This window comes from Podarcis pityusensis, assembly GCF_964106645.2.
Source record: "Podarcis pityusensis genome assembly, chromosome: 3".
NCBI classification, from domain to species: domain Eukaryota; kingdom Metazoa; phylum Chordata; class Lepidosauria; order Squamata; family Lacertidae; genus Podarcis; species Podarcis pityusensis.
Window position 1 is genome coordinate 91,466,599 of NC_138026.1, and position 27,953 is coordinate 91,494,551.

Sequence of the window (27,953 nt, forward strand, 5' to 3'; positions counted from 1 at the left end):
ATCTCTGTGACACTGCTTTGGATTGTTACTAATGGCGGGTTGTTTTAACTTGAAACAAACGCGATCACTCTTGCCCCAGCCTTATCTCGATGTTCATTCCTATCCAAATTAAATAGGAGTCTAGCACCAATCTGCCTGAGGGAGTTGTCGCAAGATGGGGTCACCAACTTGCTGGTGCCCTTCCAGATGTTGTTGGGCTACAGCTCCAATCTGCCCCAACCAGCATCTCCAACGGTTAATAATGATGGGAGATGAAGCCCAACAGCTAGAGGGCACCGTGCTGGCTACCCCTAAGGGTTTCTGAGATACACGTGAAATGTTTTCAAGCTCAAAATGTGCTACACAAATCTGACATATTATATATCGAGCACCGAGAAGAAACATCCACTATTGTTACAATGCCCTCTGGCGGCCAACTACAAAAATCTCATTCTACTGATCTTGTGGAATGGAGAACAACTGTCTTACTTTATTCAAAAGAGGGGAAATTTCTTGCTGGCCACAGCTTCAGTTTGTTGCTAGAGGCTCAATGAGAGAGAGAAAAGCTTTTGGCAGATGTTCAGAGAATTCCTACACCTTCTTCACAACTTTTATTCAGATAAGATGAGAGATGTATTTCAGAAAGTAAATCACTTTTAAAAAAATAGTGCTGCCTCGTAAGTATAATTTTTATTGTACACATTGCATTTGCAGTAAGTACACAGGGTTGTTGTTGTTGTTTTCCTAATGTAGCTAGAAGCATTTCCTGTATATATGCAGTATATTTGTTTCCCTTTCACCAAATACACAGACATACAGCCACACACATGTCCCAGGACGAGAATTAATCTGCTAGAATTACATTCAAAGAGATTTCAGGTAGAATTCTTTCCTGTTGGCCCACCCCCTGATCATCCATGCAAAACTGTATAAAAAATTAATGAAGAAAATCAGAAGCAATATAAAAGGGAAAGAGATCTGTCATGTAATCACTATTCATTTCAATTCCAGTTCCAAGAATAATCAGAGAAATCCTATTGAAGTCAATAAATCATTGTGGGATAAATCAGTCCACATTTTGAAAGTTAATAGTTCTGGCTTGTGCATACCATATATGTGATTAACATTTCTCTAGTCCACAAAATATTTGCTACCTTGCTACAGCTGACAGGTGCATTAATGAATATTTCAAAAAGCACCTAAAAGTGCAGTACATGCTAGACAGCTTAGTCTAGAAAAAAGGGGGGGGGGAGGATCTAGACCAATTAAGCAAACATCAGCTCAATACCTTTGCGCATGGCAAAGCTCAAAAGTAGCCCCATGAATATACTTCATAATCTTGAAATCAATACATTAAATAACCGTGGAAATATTTTCATGACCAACTTACTGTTCTTCCTTCATGTTTGCAGCACCAGAGTATTGAGAAGCAGCTCATTTAATAAACAGAAAAGTAGATCAATTTTTTAAAACATAAACTCCTACAAAGTTCCTTGAAACAACCTTATATATGAATGGAAAAGCAAATACTGTATGGATTTGCAAGCGGACTTAAAAATGTAACATTCATCAATATATTACTATGTAATTAATAGCCTTTTCGAAGGTAAGCAATTTAAAATATGTTTTGGAAATAAAAATGGTTGAAACTTAATCTTGTTATAGTTTTTAGAGAAGGAAACTTCAGGCACACCCTATAAAGCAATCCTGTTGCTCAAGCCCACTGAAGCTAGGGACGAACAGTCCATGTCACTTTTACACATATTCATTCAGAAGTCTGTTCGGTCCCATTTCTGCATTAATGTACACCTTTGCAAATTATCATTTAGATTTCTAAAGAAAAATCAACACTGAATTGAACACATTCTCATAAAAGAGCAAGTGTACACATATTCTGCCCAAATGTATGCATTTCATCCTAAAATACAATTTTTAAAAAACACATTTTGGTAAGTTTTTTGAGCTATGAACTGCATTGCAAAAATCTGAGAAGAACAAATCACATTCTAAATTCCAAAGGGAGGTTCAGATCAGCTCAATTTGAATTGAATCCAAACAAATCCAATTCATCAAGCATCCAAAATTGAAATCAATGGGAGCTGCTGCACTTCAGTGTCTCTTACATTGGATCCTCCCCCTGACCCGTCTCAGTCCCTTTTGCTTCATTAGGCTATTTCTTTTGCTTAGGCAGATAAATCACATAAGTAGCGTTGTTCTTAGAAGGGGATATTTGGAAGCAAAGCAGATCAGATTTAAAATAAAAACCAAAACCTTAAAACAACCAATGTCCCTGGGAGGAAGTCCAAGTTAGAAGTAAACTATTTGCGGGGCAAAAGTCTTGAATATTTTGAGCACCAACTGTTTCTCATTTAGATTAATGTGCACACCAGATTCAAATCTCATCCCTGTGTTTTGATACAAACATTATTCCCCAAATAGTTCACTCTTACATTAAATATTTTCATAGCATTTCCAAGTTAGTCATTTAACACACACCCCACACAACTGAAAGAAGTTTGCCTGGCCTCAATCAGTGGCTTCTCCCCAAATCATTCCTGAACAGTGCAAAGCAAGAGACTGCATACGGGCTGCTTTTTGGCCTGATTGCCAATTCAAGTATGAGGGAAGCAACAGGGCAACTAACCCCCCTGTTATTTACAACTTGCCTCCACTTAAAGTTGGGCCCTCTGATAGAGGCTCTAAAAGTATGCTGTATGGGGAACTGGTGGTCCCCTCCAGATACTGAATGGACTCCCAGTTCCCATCAGCCCCAGCCAGCTTGGCCAACGGTTAGAAATGATGGGAGCTGGCACCCCAACAATATTTGGGGGGCCACAGGCTCCCCATTGCCACTGAAGGCCCTACAGCTCAATTTTTATGTTTGATCTGCTTGCTCACATTGACCAGTGCTACAAAAATCATTGGGTCTTACAAAGATGTTGATTTTGTGTGTGTGTGTGTGTGTCACCACACTTACGTGCTCAGGACATCTGGGTGGCAGCCCCATCCCAGCCAGCACTAATTCCCCAGGCAGCTCAGTTGAGAAGAGGGCAAGACAGGCCAAACATCTATTGTGCTTCTTGCTTCCTGCCCTTCTTGATGTGACCTGCTGTGTACAATCCAGAGTGTGGGGAAACTCCCATGCAAGCAGGTCGTTATCTTTGAAGGTCCACTTGCTTCCTTCCCTTGGAAGGGCTTTGGTGGCAAAGCTGAAGAAGCCCTGTACCCTTGCTTCATTCCTGGGGCTAAACTACACATTACACTGAATAGAGTTCTGGCTTTTCTTTAGTGACAGGTGTGCGGGAGTCCCAACAATTATTGGGGCGGTAGCATGAGAAGCGGGGCTATTAGATTTCTTCTTTTCCTCCCCAGCAATGACTTTCCTGAAAAAAAAGTCAAAAGGGAGGGCCTTTTCACCAGGCCAAGTTCAAGGTTTAACTACTGGTATATGAAGCCCTTAATGGTTTGGGGCCCGTTTACTCGTGCGATCACTTCACCCTGTATGTGCCCATTCAACCACTTCACTCTATGGACTCTGCACTGCTACAGGCATCACAGCTGTAAAAAACCTGCTATTTGAGTATCGCACAACAACTTTAGAACTCTCTGCCTGTTGACATCAAGCGGGTGCATCTGCTGCACTTTTTTTCATGCTTAAAACTTCGTTTGTTTAGGCAGGTCTATCTCGACATGTAGATATTGATTTGTTTTAATCTCTTTTAACGGTTCGTTTTAATTATTTCTAAATGCTTTTCACTGGTCATCTTCAAATTTCCTGTAAACCACTCAGAGGTTTTATTACAATCAAGCGGCACATACATTTTTGCAAACAAATCCATGAAATACCCCTGGCATGGCTGGGAGGGTTAGCATAAAACAGGAGGAGGTCCCATTGGTGCCAATGGGATTATTTTCTTAACCCTTATAGCTGCATGGAGCCCATGAATTTTGCCATGATAATGGCTGGGGAGGGAAAGGATAAACCTTCCCTCCCCACTTCCCTCTCTCGCAATTCTAGTTGGGCCTCCAACTCCCACGGCTGCAATTAAAGAAAAAACAGATTTGGAAACCTGCTACATATTAATCATGTGCAGTTTTGCCTCCACACAACCCCTGCACTTTAGCTGTATGCCTATTTTAAAGGAGCATTTTCACACTTTAAAAAAAGTGTGCTGCACAACTACTTACCATTATAATTACTCTTTTTTTTGCAAATTACTAGTGTAAACAGGAATCTTAAATTCACCTCCCAGCCGAGTAATTATTTTTCTCACCGTGGGCTAATATAACCAATACCTTTCAGAAAAAAATACCCTCTCATTTATTCCATTTAGATGCTTTGTAGTATTTTTTTTAAAGCATACTGTACTATTATTAAGGGGCTGCAGCTCTGTAGGGGCCTGGGGCTTATGAAACTGAACTTCCTGTTCCATCCGGACCAACTGCTGCTCACCCTCAAAATCAGCTGTGGAGGGTTGGCACAGATTTTGGAGATAACTGGTGGGGGGAGAGGAAACAAGAGGCCCTGTTACACCAGTGGAAGCATGCTGGTGCAGCAGTACATCGAAACCATGATTATTCTTCACTATGATTGCAACATCTCTGGCAAACTGGAATCTCACATTCATCATCTGCTCACCTCCTGGGAGAGGAATTTTGTTTCACCTTGGGCTAATATAACCAATGCAATTTCACATTCATTTACACGATAAACTAAAGCAGGAGGCCAGGCGTCTCAGGGTTATCGGGACTGCGATGCTATGCAAGCTGACTTGGGAGCAAGTCCAACTGAGATCAGTAGTAAACACAGATAGGATCAGGCTGCGTGCGTCCTGCTCCCGGTCAAATTGTTCACATCAGAAATCGAAGGACCTGGCTACTGAGTCTCAGGAGAGACTCGCACACGTGTTATTACCGGGATTCCTGAAAAATATATGGCACTAAGTGTAAAAACCATATCTATTGGAAAATGTCCTGTTGCACAGCAAAGACTCCAGAGAAGATCACCACTGCTTTGTTTGCTTTTTTCAAATATATAGCTGATGGGCTGCAAGGGTGTCCATGAAAGGCTGCACAAGGTAATCTGTTGAGAAGTAGAAGATCAAGCCAAAGGTGATGGAGATGGGAAGGGCAGGTAACGCTTTCTTGAATACTGCCAGCAGCAAAAGAGTTAAACACAGGCCCTAAGGAGGAAGAGAAAAATGTTACTCAGAAGAAGGCCGGGTTATTTCCCCCCTTAAGAGATAAAAACCAATAGATAAAATATTGGAAGTGTCTTGCAGTATTTCAAAAGACTAAGGTCAAAATCCCAACAAACATATTTTATTATTATTTTATTCTTTTCTATTCAATTCATACACTGCCCTATACCCTATACACCGCCATATACTTGAGGTCTATGCTATGCTTAAGTGTACGAGGCCTAACAGATTTATAATGCATAAACTTTTGTGGACTGCAGAGAACCTCCTCAAGAGATCAAGAGCTCCCCCTCTTACCTTGCTTAATGTGCAAATTTCTAGGTAGAAAATATTTTGATGCATTGAATAGAATGAAAGTTTATGAGTCATGGTGGAGGGGAGAGCAAGTGTACAAACTCAACAGGTCTTTGTTTTGTTGCTACTTTGTTAATGTTGTTAATATTGTTTTATAGGTATGAATGCTGTCGTATTTTGTGAATCCTATAATATGATTTTTGGTGTAACTGTGATGTTTAGCTTATTTTTTTTAGTTGCTTTTTTAATAGTGTTACATAGATGGGAATTGTTTTAATTGGGATTTGTGATTGTTTCACTGATGATTTGTTAAGATTTTATACGATTTATGCTGTATTCATGATGTTCCATAATGCTATTTTTATCTTTTGTTTGTAACCCGCTTTGGGATTTATTTGAATGAAAAGCGACATAGAAATAGAATCAATCAATCAACAATCGCCAAACTCCCATCAACCCCAGCCAACATGGCCGAGTTCTTGTGGGGTGAGTTCTCACCTTTTAGGGGGTGGGCCCCGTGTGGGCAGGCATCTTCCGCAGCTGAAATCGATTCAGCTAGCCTGGCTTTATGGCATAACACCAAGACATAACTTATCGATTTCACTTACTATGAGGATGGCTACGAAACAAGCCAGAGTTGTATTCCAGTCACCGCTAGCAGTGGCGGCTGCTTTGCCCACAAGTACACTGTAGAATATGAAGTCCCCAAGGCCCAATTTGACGCCTCCTGTTTAGAAGGGAGGGAAAGAAAGGATTCCGTCAGCTCTGCAGAATTGCTATTCTGACAAGAAACGCAGTGCCGTTATCACCAACCGTTCTCCACTTATTATCGGGGCCAAAATCATCACGGCATTGGCAGCTCTCTAGTGGGTGGGGAAAGAGAACACCGATCTAGAGAAACTGGATCACGTTTCTTATACTTTACATCCATTTCAGATCTGTGCCAGCATTATCAAGGGTAATTTTTTAAAAAAGAAGGGTGGATTTTTCTGCTTGTCGGTAGGACATCACTCTTTAGCTTTTGCCAGAAACTGGATGCCATCATAGCAAGCAGTGCAAGATTGTTTAACAGCACTTCAATCCTACACACATTTACACTGGAGTAAGTCTTGCTAAACTCGGTAGGGCTTCCTTCTGAGAAGACATACTAAGAAATGCAGTTACTGGCCATGCCAGAGAGGTACTTCTCAAGAGAAAAGGTATTTTCCTATAAGATAATCCGGCTAAAACATCCGAGATGCAGAGAACTCCTGCTTTAAAGGTGGGTTCTGGAGACAGAAAGCCCTTACTCTGAGTTGCACTCAACTTTTTTTGGGGGGGGGGGAGAGTGAAGTGTGGATTTTAATTCTCCAAAGTTTTGAATCTGTATCTGATCCAGTTCATGGTCAGGCATACATTATGTCCACACAAATCATTAGGGGAAGCCTTGGGGTCATAGCCTCATGTGAGTCCTAACTGAACATCACCATCTGTACTGACAAAGCAAATTATTTGTATTCGTAGCATTTCCAGGACACAGAACTATTGTGGAAAAAGCAATGGAATGCATTGGAATGCAGATGCATTCCAAGACTCCTCCCAGGAATAATTTTTAATTTAATTTCATAGACACTTTTCACAAACTGTCAAAGTCATTTCTAAAAGCGCACAATACAAAAATACTTTAAAGCACAAACACACACACTATCATAAAAGCAAGCCCCTTCATCCCCCAGATATAAGCTTCATCACCAAAATGATCCCCTCCCCAAAATACTATCAGCTGTTGCAGAAACTGACACTCAAAATGCTGGGGAGATGTTAAGAACTCTGCCATAGCCCCAAACCTTTCCATTCCAATTCATGGCATGTAGTTTGGCATAAATTAGTACAAAAGGACCAAAGAGAGCAGAGCTGCTTTAGGTACAAGATCTCACGTTCAGTAGCTGGTATCTCCATTTGAAAGCTTTCAGATAATATAGGCTAGTAAAGACCTCTAACCTGGAAGCTGCTTCTAGCCAAAGGGTGGCATTTGGCTATAGGCACCAATGGACTCAATCTGAAAGGAGCTTCCTATATTTTAAAGATACTAGAGCAGGCTTCACCAACCTTGTGCCCTCCAGATGTTTCTAACTACAACTCCCATCAGCACCAGCCAGACACAGGTGGAAGACACCAAGCTGGTGAACAGAATGTCCAAATTCATATTTTGTGTAAATACCAGCAAAGTGGCCATAAAAGGGTTTCAACTTACTTTCCTCCTCCTCTAAGGGAGGATCGATTGGATGGTCTGTTCTTGAATTTCTCATGTCAGGAACGGCTGGCTCAGTGTAACAACCATCATCATGGTTCTGTGCTCCTTCTGCTGAGAAGACCAAAAGCCACCCGCAACAAGTCAGTACATACAATTATTGGATATATATGCACACAAGCACATATAAGCTGGAGTCTTCTACAAACTTACCTACAGGTCACTTGTAAGGAAGAGTCAGTATGTGTCAAAACATTTCACTGTTTTCCAAGCAAGGATTTCCATACAATATTTATATACCACTCTTATCATCTTAATTTGATGAAGCAGTTCACAGCACAAAGTGAAACCAAGAATAATGAAAGTATCATAAACACACACATACCAGAACTATATCGATGAAAGCAAATCGATGAAGGCTGAAAGAAGCAGCAGCCTTAATACCGTATTGGCCTGAATACAAGCCGCACCCGAATATAAGCCGCAGCTTTAACATTGGGGGGGAGAAAATAAGGAAAATACCCAAATATAAACCGCTCCAATCCTCACTGCTCCTGGCTGCATACTGGGGGGGGGGGGGGGAGCTGTGCTGTGCTGCGTTGCCAATGGCCTTTCCCTTTCCTTGCTCTCTCCCTTCCCGGCCTTGGGGGAGAGGACAGGGAACTACGAGCAGGGTGGGCACCGCTTCACCACGTCCCTGGCGCGGTTTGCCCCACGGTCCTGGCTGCATACCATAAGGTCATGAATATAAGCCACACTGTAACTTTTCACAGTCAGAATTTGGGGGGAAAGTGCGGCTTATATGCAGGCCAATATGGTACATCAACTTCACAAAGACTTGATGAAACAGCATTTGAAAGGAAAAAGGGACTACAGTTTTTTTAAAAAACAAGCACAACAGCAGCAAACCCTGCTCCTAGTGGAAAGCATCCTAGCATCCGGAACATTTGGAATAGAATCAGGGAGTCATCTGCAGATCTCAGTACTTGAGCACACTGCCAAATAGATCTGGGTCCAAGAAAAATCTTGGGAGATTCTCACTCACACATAAGTTGTAAGAGGTGCCAGAATTGGCCCTCCTTTCATGGCCAATGTTAACTATTTCACTGAAGTTTAGAACGTCTAATTTCAAAAGTAGTCGGGAGTCTCAGTCAGCAAAGTACATCCACCATTTTTGCCAACTAACAAGATATTTCAGAATGAATTCACACGCTATTTATAAGCAAATGAAGACTTAAAAACAAAACAAAACAAAACAAAACAAAACAGAGAGTGCATAGGTCACCTTGATCCCATGTCTCTTCAGAAGACCTCCTTCGTGCATTGTCTTGTTTTGCCATTCCCACAGTCCACATCATAGTAGCTATAGAGTAGGAAGGAAAATAATACATGACGGAGCTCCATATTCCATATTATATAATGCACTGCAGGTAGTTACACTTACCCATCAGTACAGTGGTACCTTAGCTCTTGAACTTAATCAGTTCTGGGAGTCTGTCTGACGCCCGAAACCATTTGAAAACCAAGGCGTGGCTTCTAATTGGCTGCAGGAGCTTCCTGCACTCAAGCTGAAGCTGCATCGGATGTTCGGCTTCCAAAAAATGTTTGCAAACCGGAACACTGACTTCCAGGTTTGCAGTGTTTGGGAGGCAATTTGTTCGACAACTAAGCCATTCAGGAACCAAGGTACCACTGTACATAGACTGGGTGCAGTGGGGACTATTTTGTCCAATCAGTTTGTTATTTTGTCCATCAGTTTGTTATTTAAAAAATTCTCCAAACTGAAGAAACACTCTGCTTCCAAAGTTTTGTTAAGCCAAAACAGTTTTTTTCATTTTGAAGTAGAACTTCTGCTGGCTGTGTTTGGACAACTATCCAGAGTTTCATAAGCTGAGCAATTCCATTTATGAAGCTTTTTAGCAAAACAAACCATGGTTTATGAAGCTATGGATGACAACCAGGACCATTTTGCAACAGTTGAAGCACAAAGACCACAGCATACATTAGGCCAATTTCCCCCCATTATGTGCAAACCAGGGAACCAAGAAAGTGTCACCTTTTTGGTGGCAGCTGCAAGCTTGCCACCCTCAGCAGGGCTTGCTCTTATGCGCAGGTGTCAAGGTCTGTTGGAACTACCTCAGGCTGCCCACGCCTGTGTCCTGTTCATCAAACAGCTGCACTTCACATTCTCAGTTCCAGGCTCTTTATAGCAGGTGGGGAACCTTTGGCCCACCAGATGTTGCTGATACAACACCCATCACCCTGGCCATTAGCTTGGTGGAGCTGATGGGCATTGTAGTTCACCAATATCTGGAGGATCAAAGGTTTCCTGTATTTGTTGTTGTTGTTTGAATTTATATACCGCCCTATACCTGAATGTTTCAGGGTGGTTCACAGAAAAGATCAACATAAAAACCACAATATATATAATCAAAATAAAAACCACAACCCAATAACACGCACGCCCCCCAAGAGCCACATTTTAAAAGGGCATAGGATGTTAATCAGGTCAACCAAAGGCCTGGTTAAAAAGAAACATTTTTGCCTGGCGCCAAAAGGTGTATACCTGAAGGCGCCAGGTGAAATTTCCTGGGGAGAGCATTCTGTAGACGGGGAGCCACTGCAGAGAAGGCCCATTCTTGTGTTGCCACCCTCCACACCTCTTGAGGAGGAGACACACAAAGAAGGGCCTCAGAAGATGATCTCAGGGTCCGGGTAGGTTCATATGGAAAGAGGCGGTCCTTGAGGTATTGCGGTCCTGAGTCCATGTTGCTACGCTGCAGGGTATATTCTGCAATGGACGCCCCTATACCCCCTCTGTTTTACTCACACGAATAAATAAGTGCCGGAAATATGGGCTCATTTCTTTCTTGCGCTGTTTCCACTAACATCCTGAGCGGCCCCTTTGGGCACAAGACAGCCACCAAGTCTGGAGAGAGAGAGAGAGAGGGAGAGAAAGAGAGAGAGAGAAATCTATTTGATCCCAAGTCACTTCATAAGTATTTCATTTTCCTGCCATTTATCAGCAGGTCATTTTTTCCTACTTTTTTTTTTAAAAGTATGCATGGCAGACGTAGTTCAGTCACTGCAGTGTAAGGGGTTGTTCTATTTATAGATATGCCCTCTTGGCAGCTTACAAGATAAAATAATAAAAAATCAAATCAAATCATGAGCAGCAAATTAAAAACACACAGCTATCAAGTAAAAAAAAACCACTTTGAAAAATAGAAAGCAGAGGAACGCAACTCCATAGCATTGAAGCAGAACAGAGAAATAAAAACTATCAGAGCTACAGCAGTGCTACCCCAACCAAATAAACTAAGTCCTGGGAAAACAAAAGAGGTATTTACCTAGTGCCAGATAGACACTTATCGGGCGGACCTCTAAGAAGACCATTGCAGACACGGGGCCAATGCTGAAGAGGTGCTGACATACATGGCCACTGTCCAAACCTCATTGGGTGGGAGAATTTGAAAAAGGGACCTTGAGCAACAACCTCAAGGCATGGGAAGGAACCAGGGGGTGAGGAGCTAGCATTTGGTTCTGATGAATCTGAAACTGGGTCAGTTCAGAGATTTAACCCTTGTCCAGGGTGAAGTGGCTGTCCTCCAAAACAGCCTAAAGCAACTTGGATCCTTCTCAAACCTTTGGGACCGATTCAGAGAGACACAGACTGGGTGTAGATGAAAAACAGGGAGGGGAGAGGGAGAGAAGGGGGAGTAGTTTTGTCACTGACAAACCTACACTTAAAAAGCAGGTGCAGCTGCAGCCACATGAACGACGGTTGTTGGGTTCAGTTGTAACTCTAAACCGGAGGTCGGAAACCTAACGCCCATGGGCCGCTTCCAGCCCATGAGCTTCCCGGAACCAGCCCAAGGCCGTTTCCGTGGTTTTTCCCCCGCAGTGTGGGTGCCCCCCCCCGCTGACATTTCCCCCCCTCCCTCACAACAGCGGAACCTCCTCCCTCCCCCTGGTGCAGCAAATTGCCAGCCAATCGCCTGCTAAGGTTTGAGGCCCTGGCCAATGGGCGAGTGGCTGCTGCGTGTGGCCGAGAGGAGGAAGGCAGCTGGGCTGAGCTGGCCGAGCGCATTTTAGCAGCCCCTTGTTGGAGCAAGCTGTTTGCCGCCGCCGCCGCTCTGCCAAGCATGGCTCCTGGTGCTTGCCCTTGCAGGCGGCAGATGCTGTCGTCGTCAGAATGAGCAGCCCGAAAACGGCCCTTTCGGGCTGCTTGTTCTTCCACCGCCATCCTCTGTCTCTCGGCAGCACCCTAGATAGGCAGGGGGACGGGAGGGTCTGGGGGAGAGAGGGGGGAGAGAGAAGCCCCCTTTGCCGTGCACGCACACACACACTCCGGCCCACCAGGAGGTTTGTGGTGTGGTGAACCGGCCAACCCCCCAAAAAGCTTGCCAACCCCTGCTCTAAACTATACTTGGTTCAAACCATGGTTCAATAGACAACAAAAAAGCGATGAGTCTCTCCTCTTTACTTCCATTCACAGAACGTTACAGGGGAGGGATATAAAAGGAATGTATCAGTTGACAGTTCATGTCAAAAACATAAACACAGCTTCTCAACTTGTTCCATTCATCATGATTCCCTAATCCCTGCACCAATTTTTCTCATATTTTTTCCAGTTTTATTTCTAGGAATGCTTCTGCAATGCTTGCAGAGGAAGCTGATGTGTCAAGGAGGAGATCTCGGGCCCATTAAAAGGACAAAAACAAATTGTCAATTATTTTATTGTCATCCAGGTGCAAGTTCGCTGTGCATGCAAAAGCGAATGTCCTCTGTTGAACCCTGGAAAGCTAATCAATGTGGACAGGACTATGCGACTCGATACAAGTCAGGTTCCCGAGGGTTTCTCTCTCAGCCATCCCCCTGAAAAAACACTGTAATGGAAAAAGGGCCATTAGCTGACTATGAAATATAGCTGGTACAAACACCGATTTAGGCTAGCTCCTATGAGTTTCCCTTTTCCTAGCTAAAGAATGTGATGAAGAATAGAAAACGGAAAATCTCTTCCATTACCCAGAAGTCTCTTCCATTACAGACGTACCGTAAACCGATATGCCTCCCAGAATGACCCAGGCTGACCACTCAGGCAGATACTTAATGAAGACTAAAGCCATCAAGGCACTGATCATGATGAGATAGGCTTGCTGGAGGTGCAAGGGCCCCTTCCAGTGGATGCAAATCATCCCAACGGCTCCAAAATTCCAAATGAAGAAGAATAGGGTGGGATAATCCATGGCCACATTGTAGGTCTTTAGCACTTCACTGCAGAACAAAAGGAAAAAGAAGTTTAGTCAAGGAAACAAGTAATAATGATAAGAAGAATGATGATGTTGTTGTTATTTGTACCCTGCCCATGTGACTGGGTTACTCCAGCCACTCTGGGTGGCTCGCAAAGTAACCACTAGAAGACAACATTACAAACAATGTAATGAGGATTTTGCCCTGATGTAAAACAGATCAGGGATTCCAATATTTTCATTATTATCAAACTCTCAGAAGTCAGAAACTCATACTAATCTAATGACATAGTCATTGGCTGTTCTCTACCTTCTGTCTAGCCCTGCTGAGTTGCTAAGGATCAACAGCACTTACTCACACTTACCCAAGGTAGATGTAGGTGAAGAGGAACAGCAGCATCAGAGATGAGAGAATGAGCCAGCCATGAATGAACTGTTAAAACAGAAGGCAGTGGTACACATGGTTGCTTTGCACAGATTTATCAAAGAAGTGTTCCTCTCCTCAACCAGTTTCTTAACCATACTGCTTGTTTTTCAGGCTATGGCTTGTTTTGCATATAACATGAAGCCATGGCTTGTTTCAGCAAAGTGTGGTTTGTCTGAATTTCTGAATCCAACCCAAAACTATAGTTTTGTTTTTTAGCATCAGACTATGATGCGAAGCCATTGCTTTTTTAGGTGTCTAGTGAACCATGGCTTGAACAAAGCATAGTTTAGAGTTACGCCTGAACCCAACAACCATGGTTCATTTGGCCACTCTATCCCAAACACTTGCCACACCACAGAAACACCAAGCCAAGAGCAGCTGGAAAACAAAACAGGCTTTGGACAAACCATGGTTAAAGCACACCATGGCTTAGACCTATGTGCCAAAGACTTTGAACGTGTGGCTTCCCTCTTGAGGTGTTTTGTTCCTTCTCTTTCCAGGGCTTCCTTGATATCAGACTTCAAATGCTGCTATGGTTAACATCAAGAGCAATGAAACAGATGCACCAACCATCCAACAGGCTTTAAGGCATGTTTGCTTTATGGAAACATTTCTGATGCAGCAATCAGGAAGTGCAAGAAATGGAAAGATGAAACTAGAAAGCCCTGGATTGTGTGGGAATAGTAACCTTTTGGCTCAGAGTGACTTTGAGCAAAAACATGAAAGGTCAGTGTATATTTGTGAGTTTTTTCAGTGTCTTGCTCAGGGATAGGGAACCTGTGGCTCGCCAAGTGTTGTCCAATTGTAAGTCCCATCATGCCTGACCACTGCCTGGGGCTGATGGGAGCTGGAGTCCAACAACATCTAGGAGGACCACAGGGACAAAAGGTTTCCCATCTTTCTGCTCCAAAGTACTTGTCAGAGATCTCCTTATTACAGGTCCCAAGAATCTTTGGCACGCCACATTCTCTTCAGTTCAGAGGCACCCTGGTGTCCTCCTTGCTTGGGTGCCAATGTCAACATGTTATACTTTGGTGCACCTTTCTCCAATGTGGCCTGAAATTGACATGCGCTATTTGGTTTATCGGTTCAGGGGACAAAGAACAAACAAAACCTGATTCATAGAAACTAAGTGGCAACCTCTCTTGGTAATCTGATCCCTTCTCTTTTGAAATTTGCCAATTTGGATGGCCGCAGGTTCCCCATGCCTGTACTAGCCTACTTCAACCTCCTATTATGACTTTACTGCATAGCCCCTTAGGAAGCCTGCAGGGATCACCCAGATACTGTTGAAACACAACTCTTTGCAAAGGGATGCATTTGCTATGTATTACCCAAAGAGGCATTTGTGCTTTCTCCAAGTGCTTCTTCCTGCTCTTTCATTCCTGCTCATTTCATTTCATAACATTCAAATTACCTTCACTTTAATAAAGTGCCTGAGCTTTATTAAGTTCTTGGGAGGTCATCCAAAATAACTAATAAACCAGATGAACAACTGGTCGCAGTCTCCTTTTAGAGAGAGAAAAAACGCTGTTGCGTAAGCACTCTTTGGTGTCTTCTGAAGACCCGCCATCTCCCAACTTCTCACTCTTCATAATGAACTGCTGGATATTCTCCTTGATGCACTTGGGATTGTTTAAAGAGGAGGTCTGTACAATTTCTGACCTCCCCGCTGGACAGAGCCCACCAGATATGTACTGTAGCTTGCCAAGCTCTGTTTTCGTAATCCCAGGCAGACAGCAAGGACAGGGAGTTTAATCAAGTCCCTTGTGGACCACCATATATGGCAGGTGGGCTGCTCTTTGCTCGATGGGTTACAAAAAGTGCAGGCCTGTTTTAAAAATACCAATTTCACGCTTCAACACAATCAAGTTTCTTGACCTATTTTGGAATGAAGTGGTCTTTCATTTTATCTTTAAAAAAATTGATTCATGTGCCATGAAGAAACTCTTTCAAAGCTCCATGTCAGTCTAATCCCATGGAAATGGCTTGTTTACCCAAACCCATTTGAAATATTGTGGACAGGCACAAAATGATGTATCCTGCAACCTTCTTAATATCTGTAGGGTTGCCAACAAAAACCACACTATACCAGTTATTGGATGACCATACATTCCATGTTGCTGAATCTAAAATTTGGACTCCCTCCTTGCCTATGACCAAGTTATCAGTCCTTTCATTTAAGGAATGAGAATCCCCAAATTTTTGGAAGGTGAGTTTTAGGACTGCATGATCACCATTGCACCATGCAAGCTGCAGTATCAGTCCAAACCTTCTCGCTCAGAACTATGGCCAAACAGGGAAATAAACAGACAGGGTTAAAAGATACAGTGGTACCTCTGGATGCGAACGGGATCCGTTCCGGAGCCCCGTTTGCATCCTGAAGAAACCGCAACCTGTGTCTGCGTGCGTCGTGATTCGACGCTTCTGTGCATGCACGTGATGTCATTTTGAGTGTCTGCGCATGTGCAAGCGGCGAAACCCGGAAGTAACGCACTACGTTACTTCCGGGTCACTGCGAAGCGCAACCCGAAAACGCTCAACCTGAAGAAACTTTAACCCGAGGTATGACTGTACGTTTATGGAAGTAAGTCTGGTTCAGAAATGATAATTTGCATATTAATTCTGAGCCTAAGTACAGAACTTGCCCAGCAATATCACAGCAGAATTTTGGAAATGTGAGCAATACACTTGAATGGAGGAGCAAAAACACATGATCGGTTTCTGACTTACAGGTATACAAGGCAAATTGAGAAGATCCATTGTGAGGACTGCTAAAATAGTATGTCTGTTTTCATCGCTTGCAAATCTTAGGCCATCGCCTTACCTTGTAACAACGGTACTTGTATAATAGAACCAAGAAGATCGTCATTACTACTATGACACTGATCATGATTATGGTATTCAGCACAGAGTTCAAGAGACGCTGGCCCACATTGGGCGTGTCTTCCGTAAATGGGGTATAAATCCTGCAAGAAAAGCATAGCATGTCTTTTTCTTTAAAAAAAAGTGGTTTTGCTCTGGCACAAATTGATCGGCAATATACTTAAGCCAATGCAAATCCCCAACTCTAACTGACCCTTGCAGTAAGTAGGGATTGAGATTTGTATTGGAATAGCAAAGGGTCAATTGAAGAAAGGAGGACAGCAAAAGATCAAATGAAAAGAAAGGAGGCTTGTTTGGATGTAGCCTTAAAGGCAATCACATTACCCAGCGTCAGACAAGGACTACTTACAGCTGTCCATTCTTCTCGGTGTAAAACCGCACCGACTTTATGGTTGCAACGACCACAACCATGCACAATGTGACAGGCACAAACAGCATGATCACATGTTTCGCTCCGTATTTCAAGGTCAGCTCTTCCTCCTCGCTATCCACGGCAGCGAGCACTCTGGGGATTCTTTCCGTGTCGGCCGCGTTTCCATCAGCAGTTTTGCTGGAGCTCCCGCTGCTGCCGGGACGCCCTTTCTACAAAGGAAGAACATGCAACAGGGGTTAGCAGCTGGCAGGTCCTATACCTGGATCACCAGTTGTCCGCCCAAGTTACCCTGCCTCCATCCCACTCTGCTCATCTGCTCAATTGCCAACCTACCCAAGTTCATTTATCCTGCAAAATGTAAATAAGAAAAGAAAAAAAAACATGTTCTACAGCGGGCATAGGCAAACTTCGGCCCTCCAGGTGTTTGGGACTACAATTCCCATCATCCCTGACCACTGGTCCTGTTAGCTAGGAATGATGGGAATTGTAGTCTCAAACATCTGGAGGGCCGGAGTTTGCCTATGCCTGTTCTACAGGGTATAACTTGGAAAACAGAAGGAGCAGGCAGTGCTCCTTGCCCTCAGCAATCCCTCCATTCAATAACCCACCCAAATGATTGGAGGTTGAGGAGACTTTGGTGTGCACAGGGCTTGCCTATGTTCTGCCACAGGGATGAGGAACCTTCTTTCAGACAATGGTCCATATTCCCTAGAGGGCTATCTTTTGAGTAGGGTGTGTGTGTCACATGACAGCGGTGGGCAGAAGCATAGGCAAAACACAGATGGGACTCTTACCTTTGGACAATAAGCTACATTCAAGCCACGCTACAGTCAGAGGTTCTCTCTCTCTCTCTCTCTCTCTCTCTCTCTCACACACACACACACAAAATTTGATGCTCCAGGTAAGCAAGATGCTTTTGCTCAGTTTAATTACACATTCGGAATGTGACATTCCAGCCAGAAAAAAAACACCTGAGGAAGGTGCAATGCTAGTGAAGGCTGTGGCCTGGGGAGAGTCCAGAAGGCTACATTTGGTCTCCAGACCATCTCTGTTTTAGAGAATTTGAGCATCACCAGCTCCTCTTAACAGGAATATCGTCTCCACCTTATGTCACTCATTCTAAGGCTTAAAAACAAGCAAAAAACCCCCACACAGATAAGTGACTCAAGAAGGCATATGAAGGAAGAACCCGCACAGAGGACAAGATCAGGGTTTTACAAAGTGTTCCTTCTTCCCAGAAGTGGAATATACACCTACCCTGTGCGTGAGTGTTTCTCCTGCTTCTGGTGTTTGTGTGTCATCTTGGTAAGAAGGCAGAAGGGGGCTCTCAGCCGACATCAAGGACGTTCTCTCGTTGCAGGGTTCTTCCTCGCTGTCTGAGTTGTTCATGAAGGTGATCATGCTTCCTCCTTCACAGAGAACCTTGCAGTGCTATATTAGAGACCCACAAAAGGTTGAGCCATGGGAGAACGGCAAGAAAAAGTCAAAATCATGACACCTACGAACTTATTTTGAGCACAGCCCACATAAGGCTACTTACACATAATCAAAGCACAATACAATTTAAAACGAAGAAAAACTAGGCATTTTATACGTATCGGCACAAAGCTTCAGGGGAATCCCCACTTACACAGGGGTTCCATTCTGGAGGTGTACAAGTGGGGGTTCCCCTGTTCCGCCCGCCCCCTCACACAGTTTTTGGTGTGCTTGTCAGCGAAGTTGGAAGATGCCTGTGTAAGTTTCAGCAGAGTAAAACATAAAAAACACCCTATGGGTGATATTCAATGTTAGTCCTACTCAGAGTAGACCCACTGAAGTTCATGAATGTGATTAACTTAGACCCACCAAAATTAATGAACCTGTTCTTAGGACTTAGTTGAATACAAAAACATTCTAAATTTAAGCTCATTCACTGAAAGTCTAAAATAGGAGGTCAGCCTAAACAAAAAAGATTTTAAAACTCTTTTAGATATAGCGAGAACTAGCAATGCCAAATTATATTTTCCATTGTCAGAGGCACTGAGACAGGGAAGCATCCATGTATCTTGTGAATCTTATGCTAATCTAATCCACACTCTGGAACTGTATTTTGTGCCACTTAAAAATTCATATATGCATATACTGTAAATATAAGACACACAGAGAGAGGTGTCCATTTTTTGGCAGAAGTAACGGAAAACAATTTGGAAAAGCCTTGAGGCAAAAGAATATAGGAATTCTGAGTTCCACAGTTCCAAAGATAGATGGACTGGTTTGGAAAAGGATTAATGGCACTTCTGCACTGTGATGATTCTCTGTGGCTCTTATAAGCCAACTCCTGAAGAAACGAAAACCGGACAACATCCCGGAGGTTCAAGATGTGCTCCAAGTGGGGACTTCCGGGTTGGCGCCATCGCCGAATGGCGGACTCCCTCCGAGCTCCGGAGGGAGCCTGCTCGGCAGGGGCTGGGTCCTACCGCACCGGCGATGCAGGGACCCTTAAAAACCACGGCCACGAGGGCCGTGGACATGGAGACTCGGCTGGCACCGTCAGCGCCCTCCCGACTCGTGAAGGAGCCTTTTTAAAGGCTACGGATCGGGTGCCGGGGAGAAGCGTGGTGCTTTGAGTCCTCTGCTATCCCTGCCGAGCGCAGCCGCATGCCATCCGGCGGAGAGCGCTGACTTCTTCCATTGAAAATTCGGACTTCTTAACAACAACCCGTGAGTAATTTGGAAACTGGGTTTAAAAGGAGGAAAAAAAAGAATTTCTTTTCGAATTGGACACGAGCGGGGGGGGATCCAAAAAGGAAGTCAGTCCCCCCCCCTATTGTAAACCTTCCAAGACAAGGACGGGGAAACCAAGGTCCAAAAAGATTTGTATTGCTGATAAAAACTAAGAATTCCACGATGGGAAATTATAAGAACTGTGCTGGAGGACGAATTGAGGGAGAAGAAACGTAACCCCCCCCCCTGGGAACCGGGGTGATTGAAGAGAGAGCCTGGTGAAAAGAGTCGGAGATTTTGACAGCTGTCAAAGTAGCTGTCAAAGTCGGAAAGCAGAGAGGATTTTATTATGAGAACTTTGCTGGCTAAATTTGTTACAATTTGCTACAACTTTTTAAAACTTGGATACAAAATGGCGAAAACATGGATAACAATCGGACTTTTGGACTAGAGAAAACAAAGTTACAACAATCCCCCTAGAGGAGTTTCGGGACATTACAAAGATGGTCGTAAGTGGAAAAATACCATTGGAATTTTACAGAACTGGTTATCTTCTGGGAAAGCTGCAAAACGGAAATAATATTTTGTCTACAGGGTGTTCAGCTAAAGGAGACAATAGAATTTTCTATTGAAGAAAGGAAGGGACTGAACGCAAGTTTTTGTTCCTGAATAACAATAATCCCTGCAGACTTACTAAGCTTCTGAATTAGAACGTTTCAGCAGCGGAACAAGAGGAAACTGGACTACAATTTGGAAAGAACAATGGGGGGAGCTTTATTAAAGATCTGAAGCTAAGTGTTTTAAAAAATAATTATGAAAGGAAAAAAACAAACAAAAAAAAAAAAGCCAGCAAGGAGTTGGGGGAAATAGGCGATTTATGGATTGTAAGAATTCCAGGCGGATAACATGGTTTGGTGGTTAGGGGGAAATTAAACCGGGGACAGAGGGGGAGAACTAAAATCCAAAGGCTTGTCAATTTCTTTTTTTTTTTTTTGAACTGGTTTTGTTTCATCTATTATACCTTTTATTTCTTATTTCTGATATTTCTATTATGTGGGGTGTCTTTATTATTAAAAAAAAAAGGGAAATTGTGGAATAAAAATGGGGTGGGCCCTGGGAAAGAAATTTTTGGTTTTTTATTAAGGGTATTGATGAGGAGTGTAGAAATTTTAAATTCGAACAATGGTCTAAACAAATTAAGTTTTTAATCAGAACTGAGAGCTTGTGGAGCCAACAACATGAAAAAGGAATATGATAGGGGTGGGGGAAGGGGGGAGTCCCAGAAAGTGGATATATGAAAATAAGGTTCTGAATGTATTTTAACTCTTACTTTTTGTATTTTTGAAAATTTTAATAAATATTATTTAAAAAAAAAAAAACAAGATGTGCTCCAAGTGTCTTGATGGCGAATATGTGGTAACTACTACCCACCTAGAGGGATGTGGGTGGTGCTGTGGTCTAAACCACTGAGCCTAGGGCTTGCCGATCGGAAGGTTGGTGGTTTGAATCCCCGCGATGGGGTGAGCTCCCATTGCTCGGTCCCTGCTCCTGCCAACCTAGCAGTTTGAAAGCACGCCAAAAAGTGCAAGTAGATAAATAGGTGCCACTCCGGCGGGAAGGTAAATGGCGTTTCCGTGCGCTGCTCTGGTTCGCCAGAAGCAGCTTAGTCATGCTGGCCACATGACCCGGAAGCTGTATGCCGACTCCCTTGGCCAAAAAAGCGAGATGAGCGCCACAACCCCAGAGTTGTCTGCGACTGGACTTAATGGTCAGGGATCCCTTTACCTTTACTACCCACCTAATCTCCCTTCCCCAATCACCTGCCTCTCAGAGAAAAGCAAAATCCTTTGCTGAAAAACCACTGATGCTCATCTAGATATGCCTGTGGCAGCAGGGGGGTGGGGATGGGGAGTTGCAATCAAAGAAACACACTTAAACCAAGGGTTGGGGAAAGGAAACCTTCATTCACTGAAAAGTAGTAAACTGCAAAGAAAGTTGGCCTTTTAGAATGGTTCATAGTCACGTTTACCCTACACATAAGCAGTGGTAACATGCCCTCCAGGGCTGAAGGGCATCATCATGGACAGAACCAAACACCAGGGGTCAGCAACGTGCGGCCCATGAGCCGGATGCAGCCCACAAAGACCGTTTTACTGGCCCCTGAGCTGCCCCCGAACTGAGCCACCCGCTCAGCGAGTCCGTGTGCTGCACTAAACCAGTGCAGTGGGGCGCAGGGACTCACCAAGCGGTGCCAGAAATCGTGTCTGCACACATGGAGATACCGGAAATCGCGTCTGCGAATGTCATGACGCCGAAAATCGCTTCTGCGCAGGTGCAATTTTCGGTACCTGGGCATGCGCAGAAGCAATTTCTGGTATGGCGGACATGCACAGACACGATTTCCAGCATCATGCTGTGCCAGTCCAGCCCATAGACGATTTCCATGGGACTGATCCAGCCCATGGCCGGTAAGCCTTGCCAACCCCTGCCATACACAGTCACACTCATGCCATCATGCTGTTCCCTTTTGTTTCCTGAAAGAAGCTCACTACTGCACCAATGCATTTAGATCCAGCTTCTGAGTAGCCTATGAGCCTAAGGTAGGGTGGAAGCCAGTGGGGAAACAACATACACACTCCCCACCCCATCACAGGGTTCAGCATCTGCTCTGCCCAAACTGATTTGTGGCTGTATTTTCATAACATCTTTCTGAAAACACTTTGGAACGTAATAATCACCACACACAAAGGGAAGGAAAAATCACATGTGCTGGAAGTGATTCTGAATCTCTGGATGCTATCCTTCGATACAGATTTTTGTAACATTGAGCAGGGCCTCCCAAATTTGAAATCCAGGCCTCAGAGGTTGAAATCTACCGAGAATTAGGAAACTTCTATTCTAAGTTCTACCTGTTATCTTGCTTCATGTTGTAATCTAGCCCAAGCAAAATGAAATATTTACACTTGTTCCCTGTTATCTGTTAAGCCCAACTCACACTCAGCTTCCTCTAAGGAAGAGATGGGGAGACACTGGGATGATTTGCATTGACCAGCAAGAGTTTCCAACTTTGACTACTTCAATAATAACAAATAAAAATAAACAAATCTCTTCCATGGCTGACCCTGTGCTAGTTGCTTCTCTCTCAGCCTCAAGAGTTCCTCTGCTGTAGGAGAGTATGAACTGGCTGCTCTTGACTACTGGCCAGTTTTAGAATTTGATATATACAAATCCAATCTGTATTAACCCCTATGCAAATTTGTACTTTTATGTGTATGTCAATGTATGGCTTAGGTCAGTCTTTACCAATGAGTGCCCTCAAGATGTTTTGGACTACAACTCCCATCAGCCCTAGCTAGCACGTGTTGGGTTATATATGGGATATGTAGTCCAAAACAATGGGAAGGCGCCCAGCTGGCAAAGTCTGGTTTCTAGGTTGTGAAGCTTGACATTTAATTCACAAATGGAGTCAGTTTTGCCTTCCCAAGTCCAGACGCATTTGATTTTGTTCCACTGTTGGCTCCAGTTGGACTGTGGAAAGTTGGACAAGGGCACCCCTCTAGTTCAAAACATCTTATGATCAACAAGGCTCTGGAAATGGTTGTGGGAGTTCAGCCTGGATACGAGGAGAATGAGAGGAGATATGATGGCCATCGTCAATATCTAAAGGGCTGTCACATGGAAGATGGAACAAACTTATGGAGCCTACTTGGGTAGGACCCAAACTAATGGCTTCAAGTTACAAGAAAGGAGATTCTGACTAAACCTCGGGAATAACTTTCTGACAGCAAGAGCTCTTTGACAGTGGAACGGACTCCCTTAGAAGGTTCCAGACTCTCCTTTCTTGGAGATTTCTAAGCATGGATGCTTTAGTTGAGATTCCTGCATTGCAGGCGGGTGGACTTGGTGAGCCTTGGGGTCCCTTCCAACTCTACAATTCTATCACTGTCTTCTTCAGCTTTGGAAAACAAAAAATGAGATGCTATCTCCACAGAACATATGCTTAAAGAGCTCAAGCGTGTGTTGTGTCGCACTGCTGATGATGCACGTTTGTTTGGACTAGCAGCAATTGGCAAGGGGACCAACAAGCTCCCATGTGGCTTGTGATTATCAGGCACACTGGAGTCAGGTTGACTGAAACAAACATGACAAGATTTGCTGCACTAGCACAGAAGTGGAGCATGAAAAGGGCACATCCAGAGAGTGGTTATTTTAGAAGTAGACACAATCTGCTCCTGTTGTGCACTTACATGGTGCTTTAAATCTACAGGCTCTGGGGGTTTCTTCCAGCACTTGTGCTTCTCTAATCACATGGCAAACAAGTCTAACTGTGAGACAAGCATGGAATGTACAGTTAGGCACTCCACTTCCAACTTCCTTTATAGGCCTTTTTGAGGGCTAGTCCTCACCTTTCTTACCAGTACAGTGGTACCTCGGGTTACAGATGCTACAGGTTACAGACTCCGCTAACCCAGAAATAGTACCTCAGATTAAGAACTTTGCTTCAGGATGAGAACAGAAATCGCGTGGCGGCAGTGTGGCAGGCCCCATTAGCTAAAGTGGTATCTCAGGTTAAGAACTGTTTCAGGTTAAGAACGGACCTCCAGAATGAATTAAGTTCTTAACCTGAGGTACCACTGTACTTTTAACAGGAAAAAAAATATTGTAGTTCTCTCCACTGCTCCTTTAATATTACCCTCTCTCATCTTTGACTATGCATCCTTAAAAAAGCAAAAACACGTATGACTAAATGAGTACCTCTGAGCATGAATGGAGTGTCTTTACTCCCCACTGAGCTCCTACAATCTGCTCCCACACAATTAAGGAACAGGGCTTCCTCCTAGGGCAGGTGACAAGGCTCCCAGGAAAGCCTCAACAGTATCACCTTTCAATTTTAAGAACAAAATCCATTAACAGAATCCCGACAACACAATCTGTTCTGGGTAACCTTTGCACAACTTGCAATTTCTGGTGTTCTTGCACACCATTGCTAAACTTTTATATCTACAGTGGTACCTCGGGTTACATACACTTCAGGTTACATGCGCTTCAGGTTACAGACTCCGCTAACCCAGAAATATTACCTCGGGTTAAGAACTTTGCTTCAGGGTGAGAACAGAAATCGTGCTCCGGCGGCGCAGCAGCAGCGGGAGGCCCCATTAGCTAAAGTGGTGCTTCAGGTTAAGAACAGTTTCAGGTTAAGAACGGAGCTCCGGAACGAATTAAGTAATTAACCCGAGGTACCACTGTACATACTTTTAGCCCTACTTCGTGCTATGTCCCCAGCTGGGATTGTGAGCTGCTAATTTACCCACAACACCGGCTGGCATATCATTATAAAACAAAAAATGGCATCTTGTTTACAATGTGCCAGGTTAGAACAATGCAATCTTTAGAGAGTCAGAAGCAAGGTTACTGTTCTAAAAGGTACTTTGCTTTCCCTGAAATGGTTAGGATTGACACCCAAGGAAACATTCTCAAGGTTAGGTGGAAAATGAGAGTGTGAAGGTCAAGCAAGGAAATTATCACAACCTGCAGAAGCTGAACCACCCCCCCCCCCACGTTGCCCTGACATGCCTTACACCAAGTCAGACCATTGGTTGATCCAGCTCATCACTGTCAACACTAGGGCTGGGTGATATATTGCTGGAAACCAGTTTGAAATCCATAATGTGATATTGGTTTGAGAAGTTTTGACCTGGCAATATACAGTCATACCTTGGATCCCGACCACCTTGGTACTCGGGACGTTTGGCTCCCAAACGCCGCAAGCCCAGAAGTAAGTGTTCCGGTTTGCTAACGTTCTTTGGAACCCAAATGTCTGGCGGGGCTTCCTATTGGCTGCAGGAGCTTCCTGCAGCCAATAGGAAGCCACACTTTGATTTCCGAACATTTTGGAAGTTGAACGGACTTCCGGAATGGATTCCATTTGACTTCCAAGGTACGACTGTATTGTGAATCATGATGTGCGTGTGTGCTGTGCAAAAATCACAATGTGGGAAATACTTGAAGCCAGCCAATGCCTCTATAACTCCATCTTATTTCAGACATTGTGAGATATAGGTATATTGTGATGTTTCGCTGCTGATATATCACTATGTTGAAAACCAAATACCACCCAGCCCTAGTCAACACTAACTAGCAGTGCCTCTCCAGGATTTTGGACATTTCATGTTGGTGACTGAATCAGAGTACCTGCAAAGCAGATGCTCTACCTATTGCCTTTTAAAGAAGGAAGGATCCTGAAGTATTCACATTGCTTATTGTATTCTCTGTGTGTGCATGCTCACTCTCGTAATAAACAGCTTTGTTTGTTTTTTGAATAGCAGAGTAGCTTATACATGAACAGTTGTCATTATGTTTTAAAAGGATGAAATAGAAATCTACTCAGTTAAAACTGGAACGATAAAGCACAATTAGTTATTCAACCTAACAAAGGGATACTATTATAATTTGTAAGGATTATAAGGATAATATAAGCTATTATAATTTGTAAGGATTAAATATGCAGTTTTTCCTTGTTTATTGTTTAGAGTAAATGACAAAGGCAAAGCATCCAGCTGCTTCAGTTGAAGCCATGGAATTAAGGGACCAGTATGGCAAAGCATCAACATATCCCGGGGCTTTCCCCTACACCTTTTGAGTCCTACAACTTTCCTTGGGGCTGCTTAAGAAAGTACGGGAAGTCTTTATACCCAGAGGCAAGAAAGCTGAGGTCAAGGAGCTTGTGCCCTTAGCTCCCCCATTATATGCTATGTCTTTGTTTTAATTTTTTTAAATTATAAACCACCACATTGGGTGCCTGAGCAGAAAGGCAGTATAGAAATCATTTCCTGTACCAAATCTCATGACAATCAAACTCAGCGTGCAGTTACTGACGAATTCGTGTGAAGCTGCCTTAGGACCTGCATTTAAATTGCAAGAATAAACAATACAACTATCTTTTGATTATTGTTCTCAAATACAAAAGAAAACATTTTAGCGCCCAAATCATTTTGAATACGCTTGTGAATTGTGATGTTAAAATTTAAAGTCTCTTAAAAGTTTTTATTTCAGGCACATCAAAATTTCACTGTGCACACCTTTTTCTTTGCACATTTTGTCACTAATTCCTTCAGGTCAAGCGCTGATGCATGCCAAGCCAACTCTTTTGCAACACTGTTGAGTGTATGTAAGTTTTTATAAGTTTGAGCTATGAAAAACTATGTTCACCACTTGCCACTGACAATGGAATTTTTAGAAGGATCCTTGGAACAGCAGAAACATTAGGCACATCATCCATTACTCTTTATGGCAGCACAGGCTATGAAAGACTTCAAGCTATTGCTGTAAGTTCACCACACAGTTCTTCAGCATCAGTATATTCGTTTCCATTGTGCATCCATGATTTCTGCAATTTTTGCAAGCCTCAAGTACAGCTTCAGTAGATTTTTTGTTGATACTATATACTGTATCTATTTCATATATACATTTTTAAAAAATCTAATGTATGAATTACTGTACTACATAGATGATAAAATTCTTCAAAATGTAAAAGTAAAATCTTATCAGAAATTTATAACAAAAACTAATTTGTAGAAAACTGTGCTCCTCAAAAGTCAGTACTGCACTCCTCTGAAGTCTGCACTCTAGGCAGCCGCCTCGTTGGCCTAATGATAGCACCCACCCTGGTCATAGGCTAGAAGCAGCTAAGCTCACATTTTCAATGTTGTTGTTGCTATTAATTAATTAAACTCATACACCACCCTGGAGACAACACTTTCTATAGCGTACCATAACTGTGATCAGATAAGTGCCTCTAAGACAACAGCCAGCAATACACTTTTCACTTTCCTTGAACAGGAAAACAAAAACATAAAACGATGAATTCAGGAGTGCTCATTTAAAAGGGCAATGCAAAAACGCCCAAAAGATTACTGATTTCAGAAATCAGGCATAGGCAAACTTGGCTCTCCAGATGTTTTGAGACTACAACTCCCATCATCCCTAGCTAACAGGACCAGTGGTCAGGGATGATGGGAGTTGTAGTCCCAAAAACATCTGGAGGGCCCGAGTTTGATTATGCCTGGCTGAAATAATAACACCCACCCTGAAGATCTTTCTGCACTAAGAGCTTGCTGGGCATCTTTCACAAACTACAGTATATTCAAAGCAGAGAGGCATTTTAAATGTTTTACCACTCCCTGGTAAAGAGGAAGTCTGCAGGGCACAGTTCCCTCCGGCGTTCCCCACTCCAGGCCCATAGCAGGGATCCACCCTCAGGGAGAGAGTCCTGGGAGATCCACCCTTTTCCCTCTTACCTAAGGCGACCTCTTCTTCCCACCCACTCGCATCGCGGTCTTACTCCGCTGCCCGCAGCCCTTTGCACCGGATTCAGTCCAAGGCTGTAATCCTTGAAAGCCAGAAAGACGCCCGGAAGTCGGGAGCTGCCGGGCAGAAAGCGCTCGCTTGCACCGCGCCTCCGAGACCCTCACCTGGCTGGGTCGCGCCGCCCGGCCGGCCGGATTCTGCCGCGACCCGAAGCCACGAGTTCCAGGACTTCTTCACCTGGCCGCCCGGCTCCTTAACCCCTTCGACGGCTCTTCCGCTCCTGATTGGCTCCGGCGCGTTC

General features: G+C 43.6%; 1 protein-coding gene across 3 annotated transcripts; it reads right to left on the reverse strand.

Annotated features, from left to right (window-relative positions):
• Positions 1–650: 650 nt before the first annotated feature.
• On the reverse strand, positions 651–27,953 carry PSEN2 (presenilin 2). Of its 3 annotated transcripts, none has more exons than XM_081000244.1 (11): positions 27,817–27,953; positions 17,900–18,073; positions 16,619–16,851; positions 16,211–16,352; positions 13,322–13,389; positions 12,761–12,981; positions 10,535–10,633; positions 8,990–9,067; positions 7,708–7,815; positions 6,083–6,201; positions 651–5,162 (listed from the first exon to the last, which is right to left on the reverse strand). In XM_081000244.1, exons 2-11 carry the CDS (start codon positions 18,041–18,043, stop codon positions 5,007–5,009), a joined length of 1,368 nt encoding a protein of 455 aa, XP_080856370.1. In that variant the 5' UTR covers positions 18,044–18,073; positions 27,817–27,953; the 3' UTR covers positions 651–5,006. The 3 variants fall into 3 exon arrangements, with proteins under 3 accessions (XP_080856370.1, XP_080856368.1, XP_080856369.1); XM_081000242.1 differs by having other exon boundaries at positions 7,708–7,818; XM_081000243.1 differs by lacking the exon at positions 27,817–27,953 and adding an exon at positions 27,643–27,663 and having other exon boundaries at positions 7,708–7,818.